This window comes from Uranotaenia lowii, chromosome 2, assembly GCF_029784155.1.
Source record: "Uranotaenia lowii strain MFRU-FL chromosome 2, ASM2978415v1, whole genome shotgun sequence".
NCBI classification, from domain to species: Eukaryota; Metazoa; Arthropoda; class Insecta; order Diptera; family Culicidae; genus Uranotaenia; species Uranotaenia lowii.
In genome coordinates this window covers 49,088,916-49,100,170 of record NC_073692.1, presented here as the reverse complement: position 1 = coordinate 49,100,170, position 11,255 = coordinate 49,088,916, and the positions used below count along the sequence as shown (strand labels likewise).

The 11,255-nt window shown below is 36.4% G+C and overlaps 1 protein-coding gene across 5 annotated transcripts in view; it reads left to right on the top strand.

Moving 5' to 3' along the window:
- The first annotated feature begins 216 nt into the window (after window positions 1–216).
- LOC129744818 (protein daughterless-like) overlaps window positions 217–11,255 on the top strand; it is a 137,712-nt gene continuing 126,673 nt past the window's right edge. For all 5 annotated transcript variants that reach the window (XM_055737538.1, XM_055737534.1, XM_055737533.1 and 2 more), the window contains exon 1: window positions 217–815. In XM_055737538.1, the coding sequence (XP_055593513.1) occupies window positions 734–815 (82 nt within the window). In that variant the 5' untranslated portion in view covers window positions 217–733. The remainder of the gene's footprint in view (window positions 816–11,255) is intronic.

The following is an 11,255-nucleotide window of genomic DNA, read 5'->3' as shown; positions in this document are numbered from 1 at the left end:
ATTGGCGAGAGAGAACTGAGACAATTCGGAGAGCACTACCAAAAGAGAAGAGCGAATGCTTTGATTTCAATCATGGAAAGAGAAAGAAACCTGACCAAACTGAACCCAGCCAGCCAACCTGTCCTGCTTGCTCTGCTGCGACGTGCGTTTAATCGAGCCAGCGTCAAGCCAAGCCCTCCGCTCCGAGAATCATTCATTCAGTCTTCGTTTTGCTCGCGTTCGGTGCTGATGTGTGTCCACGTTTGCTCCCGTAACTACGTCGACGACAACGGATACCGTTCATTTTTTCTTTCGTTTGCTTTGACTTGATTCGTAGCAGCAGCAGCTACACGGTAGCCAGCAGAAGAGACACTCAAGTTCCACTCACACCACGATTGGTGTCAGTGCGCCGCGGAAATATGCCTGTGTGCGGGTGTGCGTATGCGTAGTGTGCATATTCTCCTCTGGTTAACTATTTTCTCGGATTGTGATCGAAAGGAAGACGACTTCGCGCAGGGGGAAGTGAAAATTCGGAGTGTCTAGCGTGTGACTAAGGTGTTGAGATAAGTGTAATCGCGATATTGAGGAAAAATCCTGCCACCTTGGATTGGGTTTTTGGATAGTTCGTGTTGGTGTGATCGTTTTTTTAATTGTCTCATTCACGGAACATCACCGTCTCTCAACCAACCGAGCAACAACAACAGCATCAGCAGTGAGTGAAGTTGAGTGAGTGAATAACGCAGGAGATATCAAAATGGCTACTAGCGATGATGAACATTACCATCTCTACGAAGTGTTTCAAAATTGCTTCAACAAAATCGCCAACAAGCAGCCTGGTAAGTGTCGCGATAAAATCGAAGGTGCCGTTGGGTTACGGCGATGCCGAAATCTTTGCGTTTTGTGGATGTTGCAAATTGCGAGTGCGTGTGATCACGGTGCTGTGAAGGCCTGGGAGTATGATTTTTTTTCTGTGGTGGTCAATTTCCATTTTCCTTCGCACTGGTTCTTCGTTTGAGTTCTTGTTCCGTTTCGCCTGCCGTGGGTCACTCCCTGGTTGTTACGAATGTATCAGTGTTTCGACGGGATGTGTGCCTCGGTCACTCATTTTTGGTGGCTGCGATATACACACTGGATGAGGTGGTGCTACTCTAGAGGTTGCGGATTCAGAATGGAACAGCCTACACAAACAAACAAGCAGCGTTGACTTCTTACCGCTTTTGTGCAGTGTGCGTGCAATGTTATGGATTTGTACACATCAAGAACCGTAGGTGTATGAGTGACCGAAGATAGCGGTAGCAGTAGTAGGCGCTGGTTTTTGTTGTACATCAATGCTTTCGCGATGCGGAGCATCGGAAACGACCAGAAGAAAAAGATTTTCTTTATGCCAAAGCAATCTAAAAATATTATGACGGGTAAGGTTTGCCCTCAAACTTCGGAATTGGATGGATTGCAAAAATGAGGTTTAATTCGACATGAGCACTGTTACCGCTATCTATGTGTCCAAAAAACTCAAGAATTCCCGACCATAACGAGGACGTCACTGCAGCAGCAAGGATTTTCTGAGTAGTGCAGTGTATCGATTTGAGAAGCAGTGGTGCCCCGATGCAACTCGCAACCTCGACGACGACAGCGTGTGGATTTTCGCAGACCCCTCCTTCTTCCAGGACTTCCGGTAAATAGTATCGAATCTGGGTTACACAGAAAGCAAACATTAAATTTTCTTACAGGCCTAAATTATGAACCGTTCAAGAAGTAACTGCTAGCTGTCGAACACTAATTGAACATGAATCAACGAAAACCATCACCATCTATCAAAATGAGTTATAATTCAGTACTCATTAGATGTTAAAATATCTCAAATTATATCAAAAAAAATCTGAACCATCGTAGCTAAATAACGTCAGTTTTTGATATAACAGGATTATATCTTATTCAGATACCATAGTTTGATATTGAGTGGAACAAAACCTTACAGAAATATAACCCATCGAGATATGAATGCTTCGAGAATAATTTCTAGTGGAATATAAATAACCCATCATTCGCTAGGATGAACTTTTGTTTACGCAAATAAAGAACAATTTAATGAACCTGTTATGCGAAACTCATTGCTGTCCGGTTTGGACCGCTGACTTCTTAAACGTTTTTTAAAAAGTCGTATGCATATCAAAATGAGATATAATTATATAACAAACAAATAACAAGTTGTTTATCGTTCAAAATGAATTCATTCCCATTCAAGTATGTCAATCAAAAAGATACAATCCAGATTGAAGAATCTTAGGATTGAAAACCCTTAGTAGGGGAGATATGCGCCTATTAAACCTTGTATGAATTTTTAAAATTTTATTGAGTTTGTAGATTGACAAAATTATTACATGCCTTATGTTCATAGCGTATGACCCTTAAAATGCAATGCTTTGATTTGTTGTTTTACCAGCCGTTTCCTTTACAAAACTATAACTGGATTAGTATAAATACCTCGTTGACATATGTTTCGGCTATTATTTTGGTATGCGCTCTTGATGGGGAAGTTACGCTTTTGGTTTTTTGTAGTACCTACTATTTCGTTATTAAATTTATAATATTTATTTTATTCTTCCTAGCTCAACAGTCATGCGGTAGGCGAAAAACGAGATATCTCGTATTTGGTCCGCAAAGTGTTAAGATGAATATATCGATTACCTTCTCAAACGTTAAAGCCGTAAAAAAAAATCATGCCTTGGTGGTTTTCTTCGATACAACAAATTCTCTCTAGTCTCTATATTTGTATGTACACAGTCGAAATTTCAATTTCAAATTCTTCCCCCCTTCTGATTGATTGCGTTCTGTGCGAAGTGAAAAGTCAATCCCCGTAGAGCTTGCGGGGCTTTTCCGCACAATCACAAGGACAACAAACTGACACTCTTGTTGAATTATTATTCTCTGTCTTGGCTTAAAAAGTTGGACCATTTTCATATTTCTCTGCTGCTCCCTGTGCTTGCTTCCCACATCTTCATCATCCATAAATGAAGGTTCTTCCTCTGTTCGCTTTTGTGGTGCTGTGCCGTATTACTCGGCATCCGTGACAGTGTCTCGGGGTTTGTGAGTTCCTTCACTTTTTCTACTATTTTTTACCGTGTTGTGATATACACGGTTTTCTTTTCTTTGACCGCCTCACAATCGTTGCTTTTGATCGGATATTCTATTCACTCAATCCGTTTGACTAGAGCTAGTGCTAACTACTCATGGGAAACTCAATCGTTTGTACACACAATAACCAGTAACGTTAGGAAGCAAACTAGACTGTTTCTAACGACAATGTTGAACATTATTAACAGTTTTTATTTGTTTTTTTTTCTATATTTTTGTAGGAGGTGGCTCAAATTCAGAAGTTATTTATAAGTTTTATTAAAGTTACGAACATGGATCAAAGACAAAACGAAAGTAAACAAAATATTTATCTTTTCGCTTTGTTGCGACGAGACAAGACAACTCCACCTTCCGGCCGATTTCACCTTCGGGCTTCCTGACATTCGCTTTCGAGCTCATCGCCGCATCATCGATCTGTAAGGATCTTCTTTATAGATATGAATTTGGAAACCTTTCAGAAATATCTTTCCCTACTGGGGAAAGCTTAGCTTAACCAAAAAAAGGAGAATGGGCAAAAAACTTCATCAAAACTCCCCCTTTTCCACACACATAACGCCACCATGCGTTATAACGTGCATACACGACACCAAAAGAGAAGAACTTTCATACGCATCTCAACCCACGAGTAGGGTTAAAGAATCAGAAACCGACGGAGTAGAAGCAACAAAAAAAATGAATTTGTCGAAGGTGCAGGGTGCACAGAAGAGGAGGCAATGCGGACAGCAATAATAACAATAATAATAATGGAGCTCCCTTCCAATTGACAGAAAAAAAACTACGACAACGACTCGGTTGAATTTGTAACTTGTTCAACTCACTTTTTGATTTCCTAACCTCGCCGAGCGGCACTCAACAAACCCCTATATCGAAGGACTCCTCGCCCGTTGCACCGACTCTCTTCCATTCTAGTTATTCCATCTCTATTTTTTGAGTGCCACCCCTAACGTAGAGAACGAACGCGGGAAAGAGAGCGACAATGATCGTCGTCCGGTTCGCCAACCACAGATACTCAAACGCGACGACGAATATACCACACCTATACCGACAGTGGCGCAGCGCCGAGTCCATTTGTGGCACTCATCATAATAATGAAGAAAATTATGAAGCAAATACTTAGGAAAACGGGAGAACTTGGTCGGTCGGTTTGTCTGTTTTAAGATGGAAAAGGACGGAGGGAGGGAAGAAGGTTGACGGTTTGGTCGGGGAAAACACGGTACCAGCTACAATAATTTTCTATGTGCTTTCGGAGTTTTTCTCTTTGGGTGCATACCATTATTATTGGATGCAGTTTTTTGTTGTTGTTAGAATTAGGTTGCTTTAGACTGTTTTCTTCGGTATCTCCAACTTCAGTTGTGAACTCAAAATAAACCACAAAATTAAATTAGGTCCTTCGTACGTTCGCTAAGGGTGTCACTTAGGACCACTCGTTTTTATCATATTTGTTGAAGCTGCAAGCGTTGCTCCGGCTCCGGTTAAAAAGACGGAGTGGCTGGATAAGCACAGACTTAGGACATCTGTAACACTGCCCTTTTTATGGGTCCAATTTATATCCAAATTGCAGCTGTATTGTCCAACACTACATCTGATATTCTTCTTATCCTTTGCAAATATGTTTTTAGCTAATATGTACACGACTGACACCCACTCACTCCCCAAACATTACTATGTAAAAGAATCCATTAAGGCTCATTTGAATGATTTTTCTGACATCTGACCAATCAATGCCGCAACTCCAACGATCGCTCCCGCTGAGCGCGTCAAACTGGGATCGCGTGGGGAGTCAAATTTCTTGCTCAATCACAATACGGGGCGGCGCGCTGAAGACGACGCACAAACGCAAGAATCAGCATGCGTGCAAAAGTTGTAGGTATTTCACATTGTGACTCGATACTTACATTTTGCAACTTTTCGTTTGAAACAGTCTGTGATTTGACGGAGTTGTAGACTTTGTTGTTTGGCAACGATCGATCAAGTTCCACAGGAATCTGAGGCTGCTTATACGCAAGCAAGCACGCACCGACATCGCATTTGCATAATTAATATTGCTCAGTCGGAAAATCAGCCAGCTAAAATCAGTCAATCTGCCTATCGCGTAGTTCTCGATATGGGGGGGGTCCAACTCTCCGAATAGGAGTGACTAATGAAAGTTCGCCTTTCTGGTTCCAGCTTGCTCTCCAAATCCGAACCGAACAGACTTTGAGGCGGTTCGAAACTCGCTTGGTTTTTGAAAATATGCGTGTACACTTGCGTGTGTTCGTTCACGTCCATCGCGTATGATAATAGATTTGAATAATCGCGCATCGATGGAGTTATGAATTGCTAAACTAAACACCGCAGCCCAGTTCCCCGGAAGATGACGATGACCATCGGAAGGTTTTTGCGCGACAGTTTTTACGCGAAAGCAACACAACATTAGCAGAACCAATCGTTTGGTCCGGCCGGGAGCTTGTGCGTATCCGATTGGTCTGCTCCAAATCCGCTTTCGTTGTGGGAAAATGTGAACAATGCTTTTTGGCACAGCTTCCCAAAAACTTTCCGAACCTACTTAAAAAATATTAAACGGAATATTTGGTTCGGGTTCGTTGGCTCCATTAATTTAGCCTTATATTTCAATCGGAGTTGTTGGCTGTAACGAAAATTTCTCTTCATAGTTTTTAATCCTAATTTAAGTTGCGTGTCAATTTTACACTACCAACTAAAACCGCTAAGTCCCTCATTTGATTTTACGATATTCAAAGTCGAAGAAAAAGTATGCTTCAGTAGAAAAGGCAGTAAATCAGGTATCAAATGGTTAAAAAATATTCGCTTGAGTATTCGTTAGCTGATATAGGAGCTAAATTTTACACATAGGATACATTTTATTTTAACAGTCAAACAAGTTGCAAAAAAGCTACAATTGGCATTTTGTAGTGACTTATAAAAATTCAGAAATAAGTTGAAGTTATGTTATGGCTTTTCCGTCTTATCGGAAAATGATCAAAACACTTTTATTTGTGCTTCATCCAACGTTTCGCGTATTCTTTTTCAAGGAACTAAAATTGAAAAGGTATGCATAAAACATATTTCTTATGTCTAAAAATAAATCGTTAAACACTTACTCGGACAAAAGTGTTATCGTCCAAAGTGGATCCGCTCCTATAGCGTTCATCGATCGTCAGTATCCTGGCATCAAATTTGAATTCGAATATTTTTATTATATTTTAAAAAGTGATGGGGAAAGTTGGTCTCTGGCTGCGAAAAAAAGCAATGCAAACCCAAACAATAACAACCAACAATGGACTGAGTGAACCATAATTTGCCACGGACAGTGTCCTAAGGACGGAATAGGCGTCGTAGCCCAGGTCAATCCCAATAAACATGTTGGCTGCTTTAGAACGGCAATTTGCTGAAGAAAAGCTTAACTAAAGCGTAATTGCTGCTCTGCTCCAGCTTAATGGCTGAATAAAGACATACTACAACCATGTTTCACAGCGTTAAAAGAAGTCTTAATGCGAGTAATGAAAGAAGTTGAAGAGTTGTTGTTTCTATAACAGTTTTTCAGCCTTTATTCAACCATTCGCTACCATTGGAATTCGACAGACTGTGAACTGTGGTGAAACTACCATGCATGATGAGGCTAGATTGAACTGGGGAAATTTTGTTTTCTTTATTCAATGCCATTTTTTATAATTTCTTATTTAACTAGATTTTAAAATGAAGATTAGATTTAATTGCAGTAAATTATAGAAAAATGTCTTTAAAATGCATCAATTTCAATAACTGTTGAAGCTTGATTACATTGAGTCTTGTTAATTAACTTTTATAGCGTTAATTGGTGATAAAAAAGAACCTTTACATCTGAATTAAGAAATAAGTTTAAAAAATATTTAAAAAATCATAATATTGTGACTTTTTAGTTGTGATGAAAATTTATAATTTGAAATTATTCATTTTTTGACTGAATCAACATCTTGAGAACTAAGATCTCTGATAAACATCTATCTTATAACTGGAATTATTTTACTCTAGTCCAGAATAAATTATGTTCAAAACTTCATCAGAAGCTCATTTCATTTTCCAGAGTCACACGTTATGCTGAATAAAAACTTGCAAAAATAAGCAGAATTGCTACGAACATATTTAAGGCAAGGGAACGATTTTGATTAAAATTGAGCTCAATTCTAAACCTTTTAAAACCGCGAATGTTTAACACTTTAAGGACCGCGAAGTTATCTATGCCGTTTGACACCTAAATTCGAAATTTAATATCTCAGAAACCACTTGACGAAATTCTACAAATTTAATATCTTTAAACTACAGGAAGTGTTATGTTCAATTTTGTAGAATAAAGTTTGATTAATAGATGTTAAGATCATGCGGGGAAATATGCAGAAAACAAAATATTGAAATAGAGTGATCTACATGTTGCTTAGTCAATTGATAAATGCACAGAAGGTGAAATAAATACCAAGTTTTTGTGTGATTCTAGTATACATTCTGCGCTTTTGTTAGTAATCTTATTCTTTTTTAAGATTAAAAATGTTGAAAATTTCAGATAAAAAAATGATTGACTTACAAATCATCTTTGGAGTTTCGGAATCATATACATTCAAAATCAAAATTTAAAAGGCAAATTTCTTAGTTGGGATTGAAATTTCTAATTGAAAGTTCGAATAAAGATATGCATTTTTGCATTCGGGCTGAAAATTCAGACTAGGAATTGGGATAAATATGCCAAAATTCAGATAAATAGATTCAGAATTCGTTATTTAAAGCTTAGTTTTTTAGAAATGGGACAATTATGAATTGGTGTACCTTTAAAACTATTCATTTAATTAAAGAACTATCTGAGAAAGAAATAAAGATTGTCTTATGAAAAAATTAGAGAAAAAATTTAAACGTTGTTTGTAAGAAATATTCCTATTTTACCCTTGGCATTCATTCATTTATTTTATCTGTCTGTCAAGTTATTCATTTATTTTATCTGTCAGTTTTTCCTACCAATACCTTGTCTAGTAAACATTTTAGGTAACTGTACCCTTTTCGTTCAATTTTCACTCATTTATAACCCAATATTTCCCGTTTGAGAAAAATAAGGAACAATTTGGTAGGTGGATTTTGCTGCTTCGAAATTAACTAGATTTTATTATATTTGTGTTTTGAAATTCGTTTACATGGAGATAGGCGAGCTGACGAAATCAGACCAAAACATTGCAAGATCATCATAAAAATCAAAAATCGAGAATACTATTAGACTTTCGAAGTCAGCGAAAACCAGAGTTTTTTGTCACCTAAACTCCGGGAATACCAGAGGGAAAAACTAAATTATATCAAAATGAGATATTTTGATACTTTTTTTTTTCTATCTAAATGAGTTATAATTCAGTACTCGTAGAATTATATCAAAAAATCTATACGATCATAGCTGAATTATATCAGTTTTTGATATGCTCCTATCAAGATTATATCTCGTTCAGATAGCATAGTTTGATATTGGACAGAACAAATTATATCAAAATTATAACTTATCAAGATATAAGTGCTTCGAGAAAATTTTCTAGTGGAAGGTCAATAAACCACACTGAACCCAAATTCACACTTAAAAAACACTAGAAGAATCACTTAAAAGTGAAAACGCAGTGAATTTCTTCATTTCAAGTGGCTCATGTACATTTCACTTGCCTCTCACTTAAGTTTTAAGTGACCGAATCAATATACACTAGCTCATCACTTGAGTTTTAAGTGACCGGCATTGAATGTCTTCGATGCTCACTTGAAATCCACTTGACCGGTCACTTAAGCCAATATTCACTTGCCCATCACTTAAAATTCAAGTGATTTTTTGCATAGCGAATGTCAACAATGTCAGTATTGATTGTTTCATTGTTGTTTGGAAAAGAAACAACAGAGGTTTGTTTGAGTTGGTAGATGCAGAATTAAAGTAATTTATATGTTATAAAACAATGATATTTTCCATAGGTCGACCGACAGAAACATCGTGTGAACCGGTTAACACGTCGCAGAGACCCTTTTTAAAGCAATCAGGTTTCGGATACGTTTTCCGATGATGATTTATTTTGGAAATATTCAAATGCAATTAAAGTAAGTATCATGCAAAACAAAAAATACTAGTTAAATTTATTTTATTTTTTAATTATTATTTCAGAAAAGATCAACCCGAATGTCTCGTCAAAGTGAGTAAGTCAATGATTTTTCGAAGCCGAAAAATCTTTTTGAAGAAGAAAAAGTGACGTTTTTTACGTTGTATTTTTAATAAATAATTGTTTTGTAGAAACAAAGTTGATTAATGTTTGATATTCCGAAATTTCACCTAAAAACCACTACAATTGAAAGATATTAATGACCTGAGCAAACATTTGAAATTGACTTTGCCATTCACTTGAAATTCACTTGATCGCTCACTTAAGTGATTTCACTTGACCGGTCACTTAAAATTCACATGAATTTACGTATGGCGCAAATTCACTCCAGATGTCACTTACCTTTAAAGTGAAAATTATTTTCGGTGCACATTATTTGATAAAACCATGTCCCATTTTTTGTTTCCCAAAAATTTGATTCAATTTTATGAATCGATTGAGCGAAACTTGTTAATGTTAGGTTTGAGCCGTTGACTTCGATGTCCGTGTTTTAGAAAAAGTTGTACGTATATCAAAATAAGATATAGTCATTTTATTTTAGGACAATCCGGAAAAAATGTTGATCATTGAATATGAGCTCAACCCCATTCAAGTTTGTCAATCAGAATAAGATATAATTCAGATTGGAGAAACTTAAAATCGAAAATTTTGAGTACTTAATTATAACTGAATCAGATGTAAATATCTTGGTGAGATACGTCTGAGTTATTATTTTGATATGCTCTCCTGATCGGGTTCTCACCACAGTAGCAGTTTCTATCAATCATGATACTTTTTACAAATCTACCGCAAATACAAATTTTAAATTCTGGGCAGTATTTTAAATATTTTCACCACTACAGCCATAGAATTTTTTGTAAAAACAACAGTCTTGTTACATTCTTAATTGATTAATGAATGATTTTGAAGAAAATTGTGCACAACTTTTTTAAGCTTCTTTTTGTTTATCGCCAATATTTCGGAAAGGCGTAAATTATAAGTTAAAAAAAAATAGGAACATGACTATAACCAAAGGAAAGTGTCCCATTTCAGAATGAACTAAGTTTCATTCGTGATGAGAATCAAAATAAAGAGTCAGAATGCTTAGTAAGGGATAAGATTCATCATAATATTTTCTCAAAAGATCCCAAGAAACATCATCGTAATCTGAATAATCTTTGAATTTTAGGATTTAATTTTCATCACATAATACGTTCAACTTTTATAAAAATGTGTACTTTTTTGGTGAAAAAACGTGATAAAAATATTTATTTGTGTACATGTGACCTGGAAAGTCATGAAAACTCAATCGAGAAAACCGGGAATTCGAGAATGGAAACTCGTTCGTCACTCTGTGTTATAGCGAAAACAATAAGCTTATGTTATTTCTAAAAACCGTTGGCATTTGCGCCAAAATCGAATGTTTCCAAATCCGAATGTTTACAAAAACGAACGGGGTCTGTATAAAATATCTTTCTTTTGGCCCCGATTTTCTCAAAAAAGCCTTTAAATTTGAAAAAAAAAGTATCACGGAACGTTGTTAACGACATATCAGAAACAGGTGTTATATTCATTCAGGAAACAATAGATACTATATATTTTTACAAGAGATCCACAGGAAAATCAGTGCACAGGTCGTTGTAAAATTTTTCTATTATTGCAAAAACAAAACTATCAAAAACTAATCAAACTCTTCGCTTAGTTCAAAATTAGTCGTGTTCTGAAAAGTTGTTTCCAGACTTGAATCAATCAAGTTTTAAATTGTCACACAAAGAGAGTTGTCCAATTAGAGTAGGAGCAGTTAAAATTCAGCTTCTTAAAATCCCCATAAAATTTGTAAATTTTTTTTCGGCATATCGCTGATTAAACTGATTAAGGAGTTTTTGAGTCTAGCTTTTCAGCAGGCGTCCTTAAAAAAAATGTTCAAAATTAAGGATTTTATGAATTCGATCCCGATCGGATGAATGTAAAAACTGACCAAAGAACACGACCAATCAGTATAAGAAACTGAAAGTGTTATGTTTT